This window comes from Heteronotia binoei, chromosome 21 (assembly GCF_032191835.1).
Source record: "Heteronotia binoei isolate CCM8104 ecotype False Entrance Well chromosome 21, APGP_CSIRO_Hbin_v1, whole genome shotgun sequence".
Lineage (NCBI taxonomy): Eukaryota > Metazoa > Chordata > Lepidosauria > Squamata > Gekkonidae > Heteronotia > Heteronotia binoei.
In genome coordinates this window covers 76,656,822-76,680,282 of record NC_083243.1, presented here as the reverse complement: position 1 = coordinate 76,680,282, position 23,461 = coordinate 76,656,822, and the positions used below count along the sequence as shown (strand labels likewise).

The window sequence follows — 23,461 nt, the reverse complement described above, 5'->3', positions numbered from 1 at the left end:
ACTCCTCCTGAAAGCAGTGGTTCTGAAGTGGGCAAGCACTTCTCATCTTTGACAAGAAAGAAAGAAAGAAAGAAAGAAAGAAAGAAAGAAAGAAAGAAAGAAAGAAAGAAAGAAAGAAAGAAAGAAAGAAAGAAAGAAAGAAAGAAAGAAAGAAAGAAAGAAAGAAAGAAAGAAAGAAAGAAAGAAAGAAACCCATTAAGCTTCTCTGCCATTCCCCTATAATCCTTTAGTAATTCTTTCACCCTTTGGTCATGCAAAGGCCCATTCCCTCCCTGGCTGGTTTCATGCTACTGATATATTTGAAGGAATTTTTATTATTGTTCCTCCTAGTCTGATCACCAACTTGCATTTTATTTGCCGCAGCCTGTGCTCCCTCCTTTTATTTACTTCACTCAGATTAGCCTTCCACTGCTTAGAAGAATCCTTCTTACCTTTTACTGTTTCCATTAGTTTGTTTGTTAACCAGGCAGGCTTTTTAAAATACCTATTTATACCTTTTCTAACTTGTGATATGCAACAATATGCTTATAAAGCAGAAATTCCAGTCATGTGGCCAGTGCCATTAAAGCATATTATAAAAATTGGAGCGAAGGTAGCAACTCTTTCTACCTGCCTTGACTTTCTGGTTGTTAAAGCATAGTCAGTACACTTTCCCAGGTATACCAGGCCTGCTCCTGTACATATATTTTGTATTGACAATGTTGCCCTCTACTGGTAAGTGCAGAGAAAAAAGTATGTTTCCAAGGTCATTTCCCAACAATGGTTTTTTGATGCAATAAATACAGAACTATTATCCATTTGTTGCATGTAGACCAGATATGTGGAAATTGCATTTTCCTAGTTCTGACTGCTTTATGTTATGCTATCTAGGAACTTGGAATTCTTGTGCTTCTGGCATAAAAATGGAGGCATAATTGCGCCAGGCACTGCTTGTATTGCAACATAAATGGTTGCTTGGGAGAACAACATTTTGAGATGCCAAGGAAGCAGTGCACAGTCGAAATGTTGCAGCCCATGATTTGGTGTCAATGGATATAGTGATGGCTACTAGCATAGATGTTTTTAAAGGGGGTTTAGACAGAATCATGTACCATAGGTTCATCAGTGGCCATGAGTCATGGTGAGTAAAGAGCAGGGGCAGGAAACCACTGAATGCTAGTGCTAGGAGATGACATCAAGAGAAGGCCTCAGCCTCTTGGCTTGGATTGCTGTCTGTCTGGAGCAAGTGGTTGGCAGGATGCTAGACTATCCAGGCCACTTCTTATGATTCTTTGCAACTAGGGTCACCAATCTACAATTTTCTCTGGCAAAAATGGAAGCTTCAGAAGGACTCTATGGCGCTGTACCATTGGTGAGCTCTTTCCCCTTTCCAAACTCTGTGTTCCCTAGGCTCCATCCCCAAATCTCAAGGAATTTCACAAGACAGTTTGCAACCCTACTTGCCATATTACACAAGGTAAAACAGAACATTGCATCATGCAACTGAATACAATATACATTCAAAACAAGGTTTATTGGGGAAGCAACAGGCATAAAAATGGCTGCATTGCTGCATCGCTCTGTAAATTTCCTCCCTTCTACTTCCTGTTTCCTGTCTTGCTATACGACATCTGTTGATTATAGACACTATCAGGGCTTTTCTTCTGTGAGAACATGGTGGAACGGAGTTTCTGAACCTCTTTGTGGAAACAAAAACCTTTAAAAATATTGAGAAGTTCGTGAGGGGCACCTATGTGTTTCTCCTTCATTTCCCTCTTGAGAGTTCTGGCACCTCTTTTTCCAGGAAAAAAGCCCTGGGCTCTTCTATATCTAAGACCATTCCACACATATCTTGTCCACAGAGAGCCATTTTGTGACTCTAAAGCAAGCCATTTATTGATTGTTGTAATGCTTGGTCAACTCTTCTGCCACTACATTCTACTGAAGAAGTGCTCATTTGGCCTGCTCTTAAATGTCAAACATTAGTAAAGAATCAGGTGGAGTAGCTGTGTTGGTCTGATGCAGTAGGTCAAAGTTAGAGTCCAGTGGCACCTTTAAGACCAATGAAGTTTTATTCTGGGTATAAGCTTTTATATATAAGCTTGCACACAAAAGCATATACCATGAATAAAACATAGTTGGTCTTAAGGAACCACTGGGCTCAAACATTAGTAAAATTATCCTTGCCTTCCATCCCACCAATACCATCTGGCAATCACAACCAAGGTTATATTCTCCTGAAAACACCAACAAGGCTTCTCCTCTACCCACCAATGCCACATCAACCAATGCGTAATTTTATTTATGTCTCAGAAGGCTGTCTTTGCTATGCTACATTGTATGTGTTTGTGTTTTCTGCTTCTGACATTTTTTAAAGGGGCATCCATTACTATATTTTCTAGACAATTTTCCTTCACCCACTCTATGAAGTGTGGACCAAGTAACCCCCCACGGTTTGGGAATGGAAGCTTGTAGTACTGTCTCCCAACAGAAATTGTTGTTTAGTCGCACAGTCGAGTCCGACTCTTTGCAACCCCATGGACCAAGTCATGCCAGGCCCCCATCTTCCACCAACTTCCGAAGTCCAAATTCATGTTAGTTACATCAGTAACACTGTCCAGCCATCTCTTTTTGCCTTCTGTCTTGCCCGGCATCAGGGTCTTCTCCATTGAGTGCTCCCATCTCATTTGGTGGCCAAATATTTGTGCTTCAGCATCTGACCTTCCAAGGAACAGTCAGGATTGATTTCCATTGGGACTGATTGATTTGATCTTCTTGCAGTCCAAGGGACTTTCAAGAGTCTTCTCCAGCACCACAATTTGAAAGCATCCGTTCTTCTGTGGTCAGCCTTCCTTATGGTCCAGTTCTTACAGCCAACAGAAATAACGTTTATTTAGCCATTTATATTCCACTTTTCTGCTCAACAGAGGCCAAATGTGACTAACAATATCATTCTCCCCTCTTCTATTTATCATTACATTCTGAGGTTGGTTAGGCTGAGAGATAATAAGTGGCTGAAGGACACTCAATAAGCTACCACAAAAGAATAGAGATCTGAACCTGGGTCTCCCATGCCCTAGTACAGGGCTCAAACCTGCACACTACAGTGGCATATGGTCACTAGTCTCTCTTCACATGAAAAGGCCTCAATGTGGCTAGAGATATATTCCTATGACTTCATAGGGATATAATTCTGGCCTAATTGGGGTCTTTTCATATGAACACAAGAAGCTACCTTATACTGAGCCAGATCACTGGTTTATCAGGGTCAGTATTATCTACTCTGATTGGCAGTGGTTCTCCAGGGTCTTAGAGAGCCAATTTGGTGTAGTGATTAGGTGTGCAGACTCTTATCTGCGAGAACCAGGTTTGATTCCCCATTCCTTCACATGCACCTGTTGTTGTGACCATGAGTCAGTCACAAGTTCTTGCAGAGCTGTTCTGCTGAAAAGCAATTCTGGTAGAACTCTCTCAGCTTCACTTACCTCAAATGGTGTCTATTGTAGGGAGGGGAAGGGAAAGGAGATTGTAAGCCACTCTGAGACTCCTTTGGATAATGAAGGGCAGGATACATATCCAGTCTCTTCTTCTTTTTCTTCTTAGGCAGTGGTCTTTCCCATCACCTTCTACCTGAGCTCTCTAATTGGAGGTGCCAGTGTTTGAACCTGGGACACTGTGCATGCATGTCCTAGCATGGATCCATAGTCTCCCACAGAGCAAGGCGTTTTGTAATAGAATGTGTCTTTCTCTGGTGAGGTACATAGAAATCCAGCGTATCACACACCCTTAACCTAATTTCCATTGTGCATATTTGTGTCTAGCATTATTCAGGTCAGAAAAATTATCCATATAGATGTGTCTTCTGCAAGGCTTTAAAATCCTTTGAAGGTTACTAGACATGTTGGATGGAGACAAAAAATACATTTTAACAAAGACTGAAGTGGTTTGAGAAAGGTTTCACTAATCATGATATATACACACATTTACTTGTCTGGCTGTTTTCTCTAGTTAAACAGCTTTAGCAGGTTTTGAAAACCATATTAAAACCTGAGGGCAGTGTGGGATGCTGTTCCTACTTTGAGTAGTGATTTTTGAAATCTCACTTTCAAACTGATCTCTCTAAAAAAAAGTCCATCAGTCTTTAGTTTATGGTGCAGTGCTCCAGCTTATGTTCATTTATTAGACAGTGTCATCGAAAGTGACTTTCAAACACCTTCAGGCTGTAATTCACCAAATACTCCTGAGGAAATCTAGGTTGAAATCCTATGTTTACTTACTTGGGGATAACTCTCGGTGAATTCAGTGGGATTTGTTTCTGAGAAAGAAGTCTAATTACGGCACAATCAGTTTATATGGAGTTTTACAGAGTTTCATAAGCAAAAACAGATCCCTGGCCATAAGGAGCTTCCAACAAATGTTGATCGTGGAGTCGGCCGGCGATGCCTGGATAGTCAGGAATGACTGTTGTTATAGTTGTGCCTGGCTTTTCAGCAGTGCTAGGAAGTCCTTGTGGATATGTAACTGGCTAACCCCCCCCCCCCCCCCCAGCAGAGATAGAAATCAATTGGCAGTTTTCACAATGGAGGGAAGTCAGCAGTGGAATCCCCAAAGGATCTCTATTGAGAGTTGTGCCATTTAGTCTGCTTTAAAATATGCATGCTTAGAAGGCATAGTCTTATGATTATTAGCGAAGGCATCCAAATGGAACCTCCCCACTGAGCAGCAGTATACCTCAAAATGCGTGTGTGAGTAAAGTGCCATAAATTGCAGCAAGGGGCTTCCAAGGCAAGTGAGAAACAGAGGTCGTTTGCCATTTCCTCCCTCTGTAGTTTTCCTTGAGTGGTCTCCCAACCAAACACTCGCCCTAGCTATACCATGCTACCATACTTCAGAATACCAGACATTTACCCAGGACAAATAGATGGATTCCCCTGTTTAGTGGCAGTATACTTCTGACCCTCAGCATTTACAAAAGGGAAAAGCCATGGCCATCCTGAACTCGCCAGAGGCATCTGTTTGTCGCCGTTCTGTAGTCTGAAAGCTAGTCTATAATGGAAGGCATGATGTTCTGATCCCTCCATTTAGACATGTACGAAGGCAGCTGATAACCGTGGCCACAGAAAAAAGCAAGTTACCTCCCCGGCTGCTTTCCGAGAGCAGCAAGCAAGGAGAGAAAGCACTTTTCTCTTCGGTTTCCCAGACCAGTGCCTCTCTTGTCCCGCAGTAGAAGACGACTGCCTTTCAAGCCGGGGCAAAAGGCAGTCGGGCGGGCGGAGTGTACGGAGCACGGTTGCCAGCCACGTCGGTGACAGTCCCCAATGCAACAGCGGGAGCGTTGAGCCCCTCCAGCTCCCCATTGGCTGGCCGGGCTGGAGTTCGTCACGAGGAGGGCGTGGCCTCCATCAGCTGTTTTGGGTAATGCCAGGAAGCAAGTGTATTTTGGAAACAATGCCGTGTGGTGCTAGCGGCGGCGCCTGAGGTTGCAGCCCGGGGACTTTCCGGCTCCCGCTCTTTCCGCTGGCCGCGCTTTTTCCTCTTCCCCCCTCCCCCGTTCGCCCGGCGCGGATGCAGAGGAGGGTTCTGCTTTTGCGGGGCTGCTGATCCCCCGTCTTGCATGTACCGGGGCCTGGCTTCAGTCTCTGGGCTACGGCAGACGTCGCGGACGGCTTGCACCAGCCACGGTTCAGAGTCGCAGCGGGGACTGCGGGTCAGTATGGGCTCGGGGAGGGGGGGAGGGGTTCTGTGTCTTCGGAGTCTGTGTTCTGCGGCAGAGCGCGGGGAGGGAGAGGCGGTCCAAGGCTGGGGATCGTCGCTGGTGGGACGTCTCCGAGTTCCGGCCGCTGGAGTCCGGCAGGAGTTGGCTTTAGCGAAGGATGCACCAGCAACTCGCCTGGAGACTTTAGGCTAGGGCGGACAATACATTTAAATACATGATAGATTGGGTCCTGTGGTCAACCTATTGAAAGCATACCCCCCATACGCCCCCACTTGACGCTTACAGGTTTAGGCTCCCCATGCCCTGAGAGCCATTAGGGGTTAACTTGGCGCAAAGGACTTCTGCTCTGGTCCCATCCCCCAATTTCTGAGCTATCCATCCTGCGACTTTCTGCCTTGGGATGTCCCTCGCTCTCGAATCTCGAGTTGCAGCTCGTCTAGCGTGGCCTTTGCTGTGAAAGTAGTGGCACCATATGGTCTTCTGTTGAGTCTGACCTCTACTTGCCCCAGCCCAGCTGTTGGACGTCCAGCCCCTAGCCGTCCAGTGAAGAAGATTCTTGAACTTCCCAGGCACCCCATTCTATTGATCTTTTAAAAAGAAAGAAGCACACTTTACAGCGTACCTAAGACTTAACATTACCACTTTTGTAGGGCAGCAGACAGGTATGTGCTATTGGGGGGGGGGGTGTTGCCAAATAACTGTTATCAGCCCTCACAGGGAAAAAGTGGATGCTGAGAGGTTGAAGGAATTGATCGTCCCAAGTTTCTTAGAATGTTCCAAAGAGTATATTTCAAAGCATCCTTCACTATCTGTAGAAATAGTTGATCTCCTTTCTACTTCCACAGAGCAATAGAACTGGGTGCATGCCAAAGGTGGCAATTTTTTAACCTGCTGACTTGCACAATAAAAAAGTCATTGCTTTTGAAGGACTGGCTTGTGCTTTGGAAGAGGTGCTTAAAAGTTTTTATACTGGACGCAGTGTTGCTCTGTTGAATTTGTCAGATGATGATCTAGTTAACTTTGGAGAAGCTGCTTTGCAGTTTCTGCAGATTTGTTTTGGCACATCCTGGAACGCAGTGGCATGAACATGGGGAGGCAGGAAAGAGTTAATGGGAGAGCGAAGCCCTCAACTTAATCCTGCTTGCTTTGTTTTGGTTAGCTGGCAAGCACGTGTGCTGCAACCCTCCCTCTGTCCTTCCTCATTGATCCATTCCCTAGAGCAGCAAGAGGCTGTAGTGTGTGTCGGATTCTTGTTTTTGTGAGAGAATACAGGAGGTGGATAGAAGAATGTCTGCATTGTGTGCTTCCCAACAGGTGTTTCCACACTGAAAGACTGCTCTTGTTTATATTTTCACTATAGTGATTTTTTCAAAAGGTGTTGTGCTGAATTTATTTCCCTTTCCTGGGAGGATATAATCATTTACTACAGATATTTCAGGAAGTTTAGAGCCACTTACATGAAGCCGGCAAGCCATTCTCAAAGCCAGGTGCTGGCCAGGTTGAGATTTCCTGAGTTATCAGATTATTCTCTGGGCCCAGGGTTGCTAGGTCCCCTTCCTAGCCACTGGCCTGAGATGGGCATTGGGTAGCATTGCCAGATCCAAGTTGGGAAACTCTCAGAGATTTGGGAATGGTGCCCGGGGAGGGAAGTACCTCAGTGGGGTACAATGCCATAGAGTCTCCAAAGCATTCATTTTCTCCAGAGGAAGTGATCTGAATGGTTTGGAGATGAGCTGTAATTCTGGAGGATCCTCAGGTCCCACCTGGAGGCTTACATGCCTATCTGTCTTCTAATAATACTTACTATTTATATAGTGCTTTCAGTGTTCAAATCTCTGCATATGCATTATAATGTGTATTCTTCCAATCGTTATAGAAGACTAGTATTAGCCAACCATTGGAGATTTTTAATTATGTAATTAGATCCTGCTTTTCTCTCCAACAGAACTCAAAGTGGCTTACAACACTGGTCTTCCTTCCTCCATCTTATCCTCAGAGCAACAACTCTGTGAGGCAATTTAATCCAGGCCTGTAGCTATGGAGGACCTCTGGGAACCCCTTGCCCAACTTCCAATGGAGGCCTCCCAACTCAGGCCCCCTGGAATGCAGCGTGTCTTTGTGCACTGTGAAAGCATGGAGACCCAGCCTGCTAAACCCACTGGGCAAGCAGGATGGGACAGTGAGAGGTGACAGGTCTTCCCACTTCTCACAGTCAGTTTTAAAGCCAAAAGCCAGCTTTAAAGCTGAAAGCAAGAAGACCCAGCCCCTGGAGGCAACCTCTTGTCCTTTTCTCCTGCTTGACCAAGCAGGTGGGGAGAGTAAGAGGCAGTGGCTAGCAGTGTTCCCTTTAAGCTGGAGAGTCTTGTGAGCAAAAATTCTACTTTGTGAACTACTGGCATTAAAGTTGTGAGCTACTGGCATTAAAGTTTTGAGCTAGTGCATAAATTATTGTGCTCTGGGGTCATCCTTCCTGAGCTAAGACAAAAATGTGTGAACTGGAGGCTAAAAATCTGTGAGCTAGATCACACTAACTCAGCTTAGAGGGAACACTGGTGGCTGGTCTTCTACTCTTGCAGCTGGCTTCAAAGCATGCTGCGGAAGCCTGAAGATCCAGCCAGGGGAGGCCTTGCCTCTCTCTCCCCTCCTGCTCAGCTGAGCAGAAGAAAAGGCAAGAGGTGGCCACAAGCGCCCTTCGACTTTTAAAAAGCCCCTTCCCCAACATAAAAAATCCTGGCTACACCCTTGATTTAAGCTGAGAGTGTGTGACTAGGCCAAGGTCAGCCAGGAGGGCCAGCAAGCTTTCATGGCCCTTACTTTGCAAGACCTGAATAAGGCTGTTAACAATAGGAGCAGGCCAACTCTTTAACAACTACCCGCACTGGTGGTGGTGGGGAAAGTGTGGCTGGCAAAGAATAGGTTGCCTGAGACCTTCTAGTACATGGTAAAACAGAGATTTGAACCTCTGACTTCCTGGTTTGTTACAGCACTTGTGTTATATGTTTGTTGCCCTTCAAATACTTGCTTTTAAGGATTTGCTTTCATTCTGTAAGCATGTTCCTTTCAGCAATGTCTTTATTTTCATCCTATCCTATCCTCAGGGTAGTGTGTTATTGGGCAGAACATATAGTCACAGTAGAAATACCATCATGTTTGCTTATCAAGTTAAACTCTAACACTGAAAACATAGAAGTCTGGAATAGTCCAGTATCACAAGTATATAAATTATGAACACATTAATCACATTCAAACAATAAACATATCCTTGACAATTTATTACATTATCATTCTATAATGTTATTGAGTATTTTTGTGTGTGTATGTGGATGGATGGATAGAGAGATAGATAATGTATTACACACACATAGTTCGTACTATATGCTTCGAACAAGTAGGAACTTGTTTTATTTAAAAGAATTTCATTCATTCTAAAAGAGAAAATATTTATGAGTTCAGGACATACTTGTCCCGCATGCTTCTAAGTATCACTTTTAGCATTGGTACCAGACTCTGTATTCCATTTTTGAACCGACTGTATTCCATTTGTGTACCTTCTGGTTGATGTTTCTTCCTTTGCCCTGTTGTCTCTGAACCTCTTCCAGTCCCTGCCCCCTTTTCCAGATTCGCACATTGTCCCTTGCCAGCTTTTCACTTGAGGGTTGCATGAAACCATGAAGTTACAAATACATACCTGCAGGGCTTTTTTTGTAGAAAAAGCCCAGCAGGAACTCATTTGCATAGTGGGCCACACCCCCTGGCACGAAGCCAGCCGGAACTGCGTTCCTGCGTGTTCCTGCTCAAAAAAAGCCCTGCATACCTGTGTGTGTTCTCAGCATGACTAGAAGCAAAGGCCCAGAAGGTCTCCTCCAGTCTTCAGCTAATAAATCATTGGTGCTCATTGTGTTTCAGGACAATGAGCGATATGCATTCTGCCATTCTTGTATCAATTGTTAAGACCCATTGTCTTGACCTTGCCAGTAAAATGGTGCATATATGCTCTAATCTCATAGGACCTACTTCCAACTGTGCATGCTGAATATTGTGCTGTAAAGTTATAAGCTCTAGACTAGAGCACATATGTACTACTTTACTGGCAGGGTCATGATACTGGCAGTGGTACTTACTTCCAGGTAAACACACACAGAATTACAGTTGTACAGGTTAGTGTATTATTCAGAATTGAGCCCAACTGAGTTAAAAGATTTATTTCCATTAAGTGTGGTGAGAGAACTAGGCTTCTTTATGCCCACAGATCAAGGGTTTTGAACCTTTTGTCATTCATCACAGCATTATGTGTTGAGTCTCACTGAAAGTATTTCTAAAACTTTTCCAAGGGAACACTATTCTAAACTTATTTTGCAAGTGGGTCTCTAAAAGTAATGTGACTCCATGTTACTTCCCCTATCCTCAGAATAACACACCAGAATATCACATCAAGTAACACTGAATGAGTTTGTTTTATTAGTATTGACAAACAGATGGCATTACTGAATAACAGGCTGAATTATATAGTCATTTCACAAATTAAACCTATTAAATTAATTAAACAAATTTCACAAAAAAACTAAATTTGCCATTAAGCTGTACAGCTCAGCCTGTTGCTCCTTGTGTCTCTTGTTCTCATGACCAATTTGTGGGTCCTGACCCACAGTATGAGAAGCACTGCTGTAGGGTAACCTTAATTTGTTGAATCCAAACAAGTATGATGTATGCTACGACTACACTAGATTTGTTGAATCTGAATAATAGATTTGCAGTTCCTTTTATGATGGCTGGATAAATCATGCAGTGGACTCTTTTCACTCTGGTTTCAGGTCAAGCTATGGGATGGAGACAGCACTTGTATCTTTACTTGATGACCTGTGTGTGAAGGTAGACAAGGGCCATGCCTCTTCCTTGCTCCTACTGGATTTATGAGCAGCCTTTGATACAGTGGGGCATGCCATCTTGCTGAGATGTTTGACAATGAAAGTATGTCTCAAGAGATGTGCTTTGGATTGGTTTAATTCCTTATAGATCAGACAAAAGAAGGTTGATGTTGGAGACAAGTTACGGTGTAGAATTTGTCCTATACCCTGCTCTTCAATCTATATGTGTAAAACCCTTAGAAGTAATTGTTTGTGATTATGGAGTCGGGCTGTCATCAATATGGTAATGACACCTAGTCTATGTTTCTTTGTCCAAATTTCCTAACGATGCTGTAGAAACCCTGAAGAAGGGCCTTATTGCTGTGGTTAAATGGTTATGGTAGAACAATTTGAAATTTAATCATGACAAGATGGAGATAATGCTGGTTGGGAAGGCTGAGATCTTGAGGGACATCATGCTGTCCACCATGAATTTATTTATTTATTTATTTATTTATTTATTTATTCCGTAACTTATATCCCGCCCTTCCCACAAGTGGCTCAGGGCGGCTTACAACAAATAATAAAACAATAAAATCGGAACAAATTGATACATTTAAATTCAAACATTTAAAACCTAAAAACCTTAAAATTTTACAATTTACTTTAAAACTGTGCAGTATAATCACAAAAATCTAAGATCTAGAAAGCTACATTTGTCTAGTCAGGCGTAGGCTAACCGGAAGAGGGTCGTCTTACAGGCCCTGCGGAACTGAGTAAGATCCCGCAGGGCCCTCACCTCTTCCGGTAGCTGGTTCCACCACATAGGGGCCGTTGTGGAAAAGGCCCTGTCTCTAGTTGTTTTGAGGCGCACTTCCTTGGGCCCGGGGATAGTGAGAAGATTTTGAGTCCCAGACCTCAGTACTCTCTGGGGAACGTGTGGGGAGAGACGGTCCCTCAGGTAGGCAGGTCCCAGGCCATATAGGGCTTTAAAGGTAATGACCAGCACCTTGTACCGGACTTGGTATATTATTGGAAGCCAGTGCAGAGCCCGAAGACCCGGCCGAATGTGCCCCCATCTTGGGAGGCCCAATAACAGCCGGGCCGCGGCATTCTGCACCAGCTGCAATTTCCGGGTCCGGCACAGGGGTAGCCCCATGAATGGAGTCCAGCAGACAATTGCTGACTCAGTCAAGAGCCAAGGGGTTATATCGAATCCAGCATTACTTCTGGAGAAGCAAGTTAATGCAGCTGCAAAAGGCATTTTACCAGCTTCATTTAGTTTGGAAGATAGCCAGCCCTCTGATGTGCCACATAAATGCATGCCATAGTTACTTCAAGATTAGACTATTGTAACACCCAGCTATATTTGCTACTGGATGGGTGCCTGGATGCTGCCCCGCATAATTTGGTTGAGAGTTTGGAGGCCATGGTGGGATGGCTAAAAAAAAGTAGGCTGAGACTGAATCCAACAAAGACAGAGGCTCTGTAGCAGCTGGGTGGTGAGGCTTTAGCGCTGGGACACAGACTTCCCGCACTTGACGGGGCCCCACTAACACCAGTGCTCTCCATCAGGAGTTTGGGTGTGGTGCTGGATATATCCTTAACCATGGAGGCCCAGGTCATGAATATCACCAAGCTGGCATTTTTCCATCTACACCAAGTGGGGCAACTAGGCCCTTTCCTCTTGTACCCCAATCTAGCCACAGTAATCCATGCAATGATCACTTCCAGATTTTTGTTGTTCATTCGCACAGTCGAGTCCAACTCTTTGCGACCCCATGGACAAAGTCACGCCAGGCCCTCCTGTCTTCCACCATCCTCCAAAGTCTGCTCAAATTCGTGTTTGTTACATCAGTAACATCTCCAGCCATCTCATCTTTTGCCGTCCCCTTCTTTTGCCTTCTGTCTTTCCCAGCATCAGGGTCTTCTCCAGGGAGTGCTCCCTTCTCATTTGGTGGCCAAAGTTTTTGAGCTTCAGCTTCAGCATCTGACCTTTCAAGGAATAGTCTGGGTTGATTTCCCTTAGGACTGACTGATTCGATCTTCTTGCAGTTCAAGGGACTCTCAAGATTCTTCTCCAGCACCACAGCTCAAAAGCATCTGTTCTTCTGCGCTCGGCCTTCCTTATGGTCCAGCTCTCACAGCCATACATTACTACTGAGAATACCGTCGTTTTGACTATACAGACTTTTGTTGGCAGGGTGATGTCTTTACTTTTTATTATACTACCCAGGTTCGCCATAGCTGTCCTCCCAAGGAGCAAACGTCTTTTAATTTCAGGGCTACAGTCACCATCTGCAGTGATCTTGAATCCCAGAAATGTGAAGTCTGTCACTACTTCCATGTCTTCCTCTTCTATTTGCCATGGTGTGCTCTCCTTTTTCACTCTCAACAAGAGGTTCTTTAGGTCCTCCGCACTTTCTGCCATTAGAGTGGTGTCATCTGCATATCTGAGGTTGTTGATGTTTTTCCCGGCAATCTTAATTCCGGCTTCTGCTTCATCCAGGCCAGCATTCTGCATTATGTACTCTGCATATAAATTAAATAAGCAGGGTGACAATATACATCCTCGTCGAACTTCTTTTCCTATTCTAAACCAATCAGTTGTTCCATTTCCTGTTCTGACTGTTGCTTCTTGACCCTTATACAGGTTTCTCAGGAGACATGTGAAGTGGTCTGGTACTCCCATCTCTTTAAGGACTTGCCACAATTTGTTGTGATCCACACAATCAAAGGCTTTAGCATAGTCAATGAAACACAAATAGATGTTTTTCTGATACTCCCGTGCTTTCTCCATAATCCCTTGAATGTTGGCAATTTGATCTCTAGTTCCTCTACCTTTCCGAAACCCAGCTTGAACTTCTGATAGTTCCCGATTGACATACTGCTGAAGCCTAGCTTATAGGATCTTTAACATGACCTTGCTGGCATGTGAAATGAGTGCAATGGTGCGATAGTTTGAACATTCCTTGGCATTACCCTTCTTTGGGATTGGAATATAAACTGACTTTTTCCAATCCTGTGGCCACTGTTGCGTTTTCCAAATTTGTTGACATAATGTGTGCATCACTTTAACAGCATCATCTTTTAGGACATTGAATAGCTCAACTGGAATACCATCATCTCCGCTCGCTTTGTTGTTAGTAATGCTTTCTAAGACCCATTTGACTTCACACTCCAGGATGTCTTGGTCAAGGTCAGCGATTTCACTGTCATGGTTGTCAAGGACATTGAGATCCTTCTTGTGTAATTCTTCTGTGTATTCTTGCCACCTCTTCCTGATCTCTGTTAGGTCCCTACCATTTTTGTCCTTTATCATGGCCATCTTTGCACAAAACGTACCCTTGATTTCTCCAATTTTCTTGAAAAGATCTCTTGTCCTTCCCATTCTGTTATTTTCCTCTATTGCTTTGCATTGTCCCTTCAGGAAGGCCTCCTTATCTCTCCTTGCTGTTCTCTGAAAATCTGCATTCAGTTGGGTGAATTTTTCCTTTCCACCTTTGCCTTTCACTTTCCTTCTTTCCTCAGCTATTTGTAAAGCCTCATCAGACAGCCACTTTGCTTTCTTGCATTTCTTTTTCTTTGGGATGGTACTGATTGCTGCCTTCTGTACAATGTCATGAACCTCTGTCCATAGTTCTTCCGGCACTCTGTCTATCAAGTCTAGCTCCTTAAACCTATTCTTCACCTCCACTGTATATTCATAAGGAATGTGATCAAGGTCAAACCTGAATGGCCTAATGGCTTCCCCAGTTTTCTTCAGTTTAAGCCTGAATTTTGCAATGAGTAGCTCATGATCTGAGCTGCAGTCAGCTCCAGGTCTTGTTTTTGCTGACTGTAAGAAGCTTCTCCATCTTTGACTGCAGAGTATATAATCAATCTGATTTCTATGTTGCCCATCAGGTGATGTCCATGTGTAGAGTCGCCTTTTAGGTTGTTGGAAGAGGGTATTTGCTATGACCAGTTTGTTCTCTTGACAAAACTCTTATTAGCCTTTGCCCGGCTTCATTTTGTTCTCCAAGGCCAAACTTGTCAGTTGTTCCAGTTACCTTTTGACTTCCTACTTTGGCATTCCAGTCCCCTGTGATGATGAGGACATCTTTTTTTGGTGTTAATTCTAGCAGGTGTTGTAGATCTTCATAGAACTGGTCCTCTTCAGCCTCTTTTGCATCAGTGGTTGGGACATAGACTTGGATTACTGTGATATTGAATGGTTTGCCTTGGATATGGACTGAGATCATTCTATCATTTTTGAGATTGTATCCCATTACTGCCTTTCTCACTCTCTTGTTAACTATAAAGGCCATACCATTTCTTCTACAGGACTCTTGCCCACAATAATAGATGTAGTGATCCTCTGAGTTAAATCCACCCATTCCTGTTCATTTTAGTTCACTGATTCCCAAGACATCGATGTTCAGTCTTGCCATCTCTTGTTTGACTACATCCAGCTTACCTTGATTCACAGATCTTACATTCCACATTCTGATGCAGTATTGTTCTTTGCAGCATCAGACCGTTCTTTCACCATCAGACATATCCACAGCTGAGCATCCTTTTGGCTTTGGCCCAGCCGCTTCACTCTTTCTGTGGTTACTTGGACTTCCCCTCCACTCTTCCCCAGTAGCATATTGGGCACCTTCTGAACTGAGGGACTCATCTTCCAGCACCATATCTTTTAGCCTTTTGTTACTGTCCATGGGGTTTTCTTGGCAAGGATACTGGAGTAGTTTGCCATTTCTTTCTCCAGTGCATCACATTTTGTCTGGGTTCTCAGCTGTGGCCTGTCCATCTTGGGTGGCCTTGCATGGCATAGCGCACAGCCTAACTGAACTGCGCAAGCCCTCTCACTATGTCAAGGCAGCAGTCCATAAGAGGGCACTTCCAGATTAGACTGTAGTTTGCCATTTCTTTCTCCAGTGCATCACATTTTGTCTGGGTTCTCAGCTGTGGCCTGTCCATCTTGGGTGGCCTTGCATGGCATAGCGCACAGCCTAACTGAACTGCGCAAGCCCTCTCACTATGTCAAGGCAGCAATCCATAAGAGGGCACTTCCAGATTAGACTTCTTTAATAAGCTCTACACTGGCCTGTCCTTGTGACTGACCTGGAAATAACAGGTGATCCAAAATGCTGTGGTGTATGTCCTAACAGGAACTCCATGGAGAGCACATTATGCTGCACCAGTTACACTAGTTCCCAGTGGAGTACTGAGTCAGGTTCAAGGTTTTGGTATTGATCTTTAAAGCCATGAGTAGTCTGGTACCTGCATATCTTTGGGACTGCCTCCTTTGGTATGTCCCCAGGAGAGCGCTACGCTCTGCTGAGAGCAATCTACTGGTGATCCTTGGCCCCAGAAATATCTAGCTGTTTTTGACCTGGGCCAGGACCTTTTTGGCCCTAACTCCAACCTGGTGGAACTCTCTGCCAGTTTCCACCAGGACCCTGTGGGATCTAATACAGTTCTGTAGGGCCTGAAGGCAATGATGTTCTGTCAGGCTTTTGGTTGAGGACAGCAGTGGTTTGGTTGAGGACAGCAGTGGTTGAGGACAACAAACATTCAGTGAAATTGCTGAGCAGTCGGGTTAGAACTGATAAAAGGAAGTACTTCTTCACTCAAAGGGTGATTAACACATGGAATTCACTGCCACAGGAGGTGGCGGCGGCTATAAGCATAGACAGCTTCAAGAGAGGATTGGATAAGCATATGGAGCAGAGGTCCATCAGTGGCTATTATCCACAGCTTATCAATGGAACTCTCTGTCAGGGGCAGTGATGCTCTGTATTTTTGATGTTTGGGGGGGGGCATAGTGGGAGGCTTCTAGTGTCCTGACCTGACTGGTGGATCTCCTGATGGCACTTGGGGGTTTTTTTGGCCACTGTGTGACACAGAGGGCGTTTTCGCACTGACCTTTTTCCTGCTTCTTGGCGGTTTCCGTTTGAGCTGGTTTCGCGACGGAAGTTGCCGGCTCTTTTGGCTGCGCCGGCGCTTCTGGTGCGAAATCCCTGCAGATCCGCCGGCGTGAGGAGGGTGGTCGCGCCAGTAAAAGGTCAGTGTGAAATCAGCCAGAGTGTTGAATTGGATGGGCCATTGGTTTGATCCAACATGGCTTCTCTTATGTTCCATCATAGCTGGCACCCTCTTCTTTTCTTTCATCTTATCTGCTTTGGCCTCCTTCTTAACCTGCCCATGGGACAGAAGAACAGTCCAGGTTTTAGATTAAATTATGGATATCATCTGGAGACTACATAAATTGGGATTGAATAATTTGTTGATTTTTGGTTTTAATGTTATGGTTCAATAATGTTACGCTGATGTTTTTAACCTCCACCATCTATTTTCCTTCCTTCCTTCCTCCCTCCCTCCCAGATAGGCACCTCCACTAGAAATCTATAGAAATTTTGTATATTTGTGCCTATTCACATGTTGGGTTCCTTTTCCTTTCGTGGTCCAGTCTATGGGCTATGAGCACTTTTCTTCTTGCTCCCTTCTTTTAGCTAAACTTGTATAGTTTGAGCCTTTTATATTACATCTGTTCATGTGTGGTAAAATCCTCCTTGACAAGAGGCCTTACTTATTTATGAGTAGAGTTTCTTTAAAAAAACCCAACTCAAACAATTTACAATAAAAAGATAAAACAATGAATCAAACACTAATGAAACAGACTGTTAAGTAATATAGATGGTAAAAGCAACAGTTCACAAGCAATATAAAAGTTTAGAAAGGGCAATCAGCTGAAAGTCCCTCCCACAGAAACTTGACACCAGAAAAGGGCAAGGGAAGAGGCCTCGTCAGAGCCATGAGGATTTGGGAAATAATTAAAAAGTGGTTATAGGAAAGATTAAAGTGTACCCCTTAAGGAATTGGTTGTAAGATCCATGTTGAACAGCCTATTATTGATCTTGGTAGTTATAGATCCAGTGCTTCAGTGCTCATTTAGAATGGCCACCACCACACCTGACAGTGAACAGAAAGAGAGCTGGATGTTGTATCCTTTTTCAGTCTGGTCTGGTAGTGGCCTCCTTGAATGAGTGCTGGAGATCAGTAAGAGAGTGGATGAGGATGAATAAACAGATGGTTGATCCAGACAGCTTGTAGATGCTGATATGGGGGGCAGTTCTGTTCTCTAGAGTTGAGAAGAAATGGAAATCATCGATAGCACCCCATGCCTCAAGGAAAGGCTTTAAGATCAGGAACTTTTAGACTCAGTTCTGAATATGGTTGCTCAGCTGACAGTAGCGACAGGTGGGGTTTTTTTGGCTTTTTATTAATAAGCCATCTATGCCAACTAAATGTCTTACTGTGGTAATTCACAAACCTCTCAAATGGCTTATTGTAATGTAATGTTCAGGGCTGCCTTTGAAGATGGTCTTGACACTTCAGTTGATGCAGACTGTGGCAGTATTTCTGTCCTATGCTCAGCACGAGGGACATGCAATACATTCTTTGTGAGCTACATTGCTGGTAGCTTGGTTCAAAGTCCTCCCATATATATTTTACATGAATTGAGATCATCATTGAGGCTCCTCTTTTTTCCACCACTGTCTAGTTAGGTGTTTTGTTTTACCTCAAATGGTTCCATAAGTTAGCACTGCAGTAGATCTTTTTCTCTCTCAAAAGAGGCTTGTCAAATGTGTTCTGTGGTTTAAAAAGTTTTAATATGGAGCAATCACATTATTGCAGTTCCAAGGTCAATCTGATAAAACAATGAATTTGTTTTATCAAGGTCTGGCTACATCTTTCATTTTGGTTTTAATAATGTGGAATAGCAGGAAATAAAAGTACCCACTTGGTACACACAGAAATCACAATTAACATTCTTTCATATCTTCTCTAATCTGAATGGTACTTTATATGAATTTAAATTAAACAAGAATGTACTTTTGAGTAAGATGTCATGGAGTTAAATGAAATGCAGAGAACATTTTACAAGCAGACCATTATGCAATTGTAAAAGGATGTAGCAGGGCTGGATTCTGCCCTATGTAAGCCTTTTTAAGTTTTGGGAGAATGAACTCAGAAGAATCTATCAATAAGGAAAGGCTTTTTGTTCATGAGTGATTCCAACGTTCCCAAATAATTTCCTCCACCACCTCAATACCATACAGAAAATACAGTTTACAGTGGTCAATATTTATAGAATATGAATTTGCCTAGATTCCATAATCCCATCTGTGGATGATCATCAAATGACACTGAGTCATTTGCTGGGCCAAATGTAATGATGAATAGTGAAAGCAGTGTTGTTGATGAGAAATGGGGCGATGGGCCTTGTGGCCATTTTGTTGGGAACTGAGAGCACTACTTATGGAAGGAAGACCATATTGAACTTCAGCCTACAGAGATTGCTTGAGTCCCATGCTCTAGGGCTGCCATGAGAAAGTGAGGGTGCCTTGTGTGACCTCTTTGGCTGATCTTCAGTTTAATGATGAACCACATTTTGATTTTCCCTCCACTGGCACTAAAATATTTTGGGCTAACTATATATGAGCAACAGCAGTGTATTAGCTGGTAGCTACTAGATGTTAGTGCCTCGTACAGCTTACAGGTTCTGAACTAGTCCCAGTAACTGTGGTACAGTTATATTCAGATAATTCTGTGAGACTTGACCAAACTCTTAAATATTTTGCTTGTGTGTATTTGATTATCCTTCCAGCTTTATAGAGAGCTCGGGGTCCTATCTGCTGGATAAAGGCAATCCTTGTGAAGGAAGCGTGCACTTTGTGTCAAGCTAACATGATGCTTGGATTCCAACATAAATATTCTTCCTCCAAGATTTTTCTTGTTCTTAGACTGCTTCTAATGATTAATCAGTTTGAATCTTAGATGCCATTTTGTTTACCCATCTTGTTCAGCGTTCCTCGTGAAAGAGTATTCAACTAATTAACCTCTGTTGTTGAAGACTACATCATGGTTAACTTGTGGGGTTTTTTGGGTTGCTTTGTGTAAAAGGAGTGAATGAAACCATGTAGCAGTGGTCTCCAATGTGGTGCCTATGGGCACCATCATGGCATCTGCCAGTGGATTCCTGGTGCTCATTTCTTTATCCCATAAATCAAAGAGCCATTTCTGACTTTCCTCCAGAGCAGGAGAACCCAGAAACAATTGTCTTAATGGTACAAGGAAGCTTGGCCTGCAACATTTTGCTATTGGCCCCAGTACCCCAAAGCAGCCACTTTCTCATTGGCACCAACCTACCATGGCAGCCATTTTGCAGTGGCACCCATTCCTTGTTCTCGAAATGTTCAGCCTGCCCATAGTCTCAACAAAATTGGGCCCCCTCCATATATCATTTGCTGTATATTTTATGCTCTTATTCAGAGATGTTTTGTCAATATATTTTTTTCAATTGCAGGTGAAATGGATCCACCAGGCTACCTGGAGGATGACTTCTCTAGCCTCGATGGGCTTGATGATGATGTGTTCCACTCTGATGACTGTGGACTTGCCAGCCAGTCCAGTGAAATTACCTTTCCTGGCATTTTCACACAGAGCCAGTCTTATAGCTGTCTGCTGGGTAGGTTCCAGCTCTTCCCACTCACACACTGTTGCGGTCCTGGAACCAGGCATGCCAAGCAGCAAGACAAGGCTACGCAAACGCTCAGTCCATCTTCTTCCAGCCAGGATGTCATGTTACCTTGTGGAGTGACTGAACAGCCACAAAGACTTTTTTATGGTAAGGATGCTCCCTTTTCCCTGGAGAAATTTAAGAACATAAGAGAAACCATGTTGGATCAGGTCAATGGCCCAATCCAGTTCAACATTCTGTGTCACATAGTAGCCAAAAAGTGGCCTTTAACATCTGTGGCAGTTTTGAACATCAACCTGTTTTTCAGAAGAAAAACAGTTTCTTCAGTGTCTGTTTTCCATATATGCTGAACATGAATGAATCTCACTTTAATGGTTTTCTGAAGGTGGGAACAATCAGCCTTGAAATTTTAATCAGTGATCCTACCAGAGCAAGATACAGACTGGTTGGTTCCTAGAGGAGATATATCATATACGTACATGCAACAGGAAAACTGTCTGTACACACACATGCTGCCCTGACCTAGATAGCCTGGGCTAGCCCAATCTTGTCATATCTCAGAAGCTAAACAGGGTCGGCCTTGGCTGGCATTTGGAAGGCAACCTTCAAGGAATACCAGGGTCGTGATGCAAAGGCAGGCAGTGGCAAATCACTTGTGAAAAGTCTCTTGCCTGAAAAACAAGTCTAGCTTACTACCTAGTGGTGCATAATGCTAAAAGAGCTAGAACTTCTGGCTGCCAGACAAGCTTGGGATATCCTGGCTATACTACACACAATGTGATATGATGATAATAATAGTAACATACATGTTCAGAAATGAAAATAGGAAATATATATTTTTTGGTCAGAAATTGTGTCATTCATTTTGCATGAGTGTCTTGCATTTATAGCAGTGACGCCATATTTTGTTGATGCCCCCCACCCTGTGATCAGTACCTCTCATTCACTGCCTTATTCTTAGTTATTTGATTCTGCAAGTCACTCTTTTTTTCCACCTCCCTCAGCTAGCAAATAGCAAATGGGGCTGCAGCACAGTGCATTCCCGTGCATGCTTACTCAGAAGTAAATTACACTTTGTTTCTTGGGGCCTTCCCCTAGGTAACTGTGCACAGAGCTATATCTTTACACTGATGGGCTAAAAAATCTTTTGATTATATTGTGTGGCATGTTTTAAAGGGATTAATGCAAGTACTTACAAAAACATGGGTTAAAGGTGCTATCTTCAAAAGGGCATGCTTTTCCTCTCTCACCAGAGGCTACTGCTCCTAAGATGGTGCTTGCTCTGACCCATCTGAGAACGAAAAGGGAATGTTATTTTCATATGGGCTATTGCTTTATTCATGTGCAGATTCAGTCAATTTACACCGTTAAACAATCATATTATCATCAACTAAAATGTATTTAATCAGCTGACAGTCCTGTTTGTAATCACATCATCAAAGCTGTAAACAAATGTCAGATTTCAAAATGAATCTTGATCACCTAATGCATAGCTCAAAACCCGAAGGCAATTACTGTTCTTGTTTCCTTTAGATAACAATAATGCAGGCCTAATAGTTCATGTCTTTATGCTGAGACTTTCTTGTTACCATTTTTGTTGGAGCTCAGTTGGATGTGCTTGCATCCCCATTTCTGTACTGGGGGCTGTGCTGCCATTTTAAGGCTGGAATTTTCTTCTTTCAAAAATGCCATGGGGCTACAATCCTGAAAGCCAGCTTGATGGCACAGTCCTGGGCAGAGACTCAGGCAGAGGCTTAAAAATGGTATGTGGGGGCTCAGAAGCCCCAGCAACAGTGGAGGTGAGAGCCAGTGCTTGCTGGACAATGAGGTAGCCATGAGGGTCTGAGACAGAGGCCCTGTAACTGTAAGTGTGCTTAAAGAGTAAGGAAGTATTCTGGGGAATAATAATAAGTTATCAGCCTGTTAATAAACATAAGTTATCAGACTGGGAGCTACCTGTAACTACTATGTGTAATTCATATAAAAATGTTCTTTTCAGGGGAAAATGTGAATCTGAGTCATCCTAACTATCTGTAGTATGATACCTTATGACACTCTTAATCTGTCTTTCTTTCAGTATGTTAGATATGGCAGGAATACTATGCATTTCATGCTGAGAAGTTGCAAGTCCTTGATTCTTCTCTGATATTTGGCAGGGAATGCTGGGTACCGTTTACATGTCAACCCAACTGGTTTCTCATTGAATCCACACCTCCAGGAGGAACCTCAGGAAAACCCAGAAGAACTGCGTACTGAAGTTCAGATTGCTCGAAAGTTACAGTGTATTGCAGACCAATTCCACAGGCTTCACCTACAGAGGGTAGGTTGTCTTTGGGGAAAAGGAAGTAATTGGGATGAGGAAGCAAGGGTGGTAAGTTGCAGTCTGTTATTCCTTGGGAGCACCTGTGTTGCCTGCCTGTTCCATTTCTTCTTTACAGACTATAATCAAAGTTTTATTGGTAACAATGTACAGCTGGATCAAACTGAGAAGTTTTTCTGAGCCATGTCGGATCTATGTCGGATGTTCATTTTTAGTCTGTTTTTTAAATGTTTGCCTTCCTATGTCAGAGCCACAAGGTGGGTAATAGTTGTCAAGCCTCGGATCTCAAAATAACCAGCCGTTGATTTTGAAACAAAGTATTGGTTTATTGATAATCCATTGTGCTCGGGTAGGCACCAGATTGGAAGTGATACAGTGTAACTCTAGAATACTAGCTTTAAGGGGCACATCAAAGATAGCTTAGGAATTTCTACTCAGGCATGTGAAATTCACACGCTTGCTACTTTATCTATTCTTGCGGTTTAGCAACATCCTGGATCCAGGTCTGCGCCTGGGAAAGCGTCTCAGGAGGCCTTATCTTCAAAGAGGACATTCCTGCATTTGCTACTAGTGAGAACTAAGGAAGAGGTTACATGGCTTTGATGTGCAACACATTAGAATCACAGTTAACAATACGGGCATACTAATAAAGGAACAAGATGCTTGACATACTGCCTCCCCTAAGCTCTCGCTCGGGGTTTGTCTGGGTGCAGCAGGTAAAACTTCTTCACCAATATCGGGGTTCGGACATTGGATGCTTCCACCCACTCGTCACAGCTTGGAGGGAAATGCTTCCATCGTATTAAAAAGTGAAGCATCCCCCTTTTTACTTTAGCATCCAATATCTCTTTCACCTCATGGTGACTCTGACCATCCACTTGAATCGGACTGGGCGCTGGCGGGTGGGGATGCCAATTCGTAGTCCCTGGATCTCGCCATAGAAGGCTGCAATGGAAAACAGTGTTTATTTTACTAAACAATTTGGGCAGCTCCAGTTCCACAGTCACTTTGTTTATTACTCCTTTTATATTTTAAAAGGTCCCAAATACTTGTATGCCAGTTTTCGGGAG

At 43.5% G+C, this 23,461-nt stretch overlaps 1 protein-coding gene across 1 annotated transcript in view; it reads left to right on the top strand.

The window, feature by feature from the left end:
• Positions 1-5,407: 5,407 nt before the first annotated feature.
• Positions 5,408-23,461, top strand: part of BMF (Bcl2 modifying factor) — a 60,819-nt gene continuing 42,765 nt past the window's right edge. Inside the window, exons 1-3 of the mRNA XM_060261238.1 lie at positions 5,408-5,686; positions 19,898-20,218; positions 22,228-22,391. Of these exons, the coding sequence (XP_060117221.1) occupies positions 19,903-20,218; positions 22,228-22,391 (480 nt within the window). The 5' untranslated portion in view covers positions 5,408-5,686; positions 19,898-19,902. The remainder of the gene's footprint in view (positions 5,687-19,897; positions 20,219-22,227; positions 22,392-23,461) is intronic.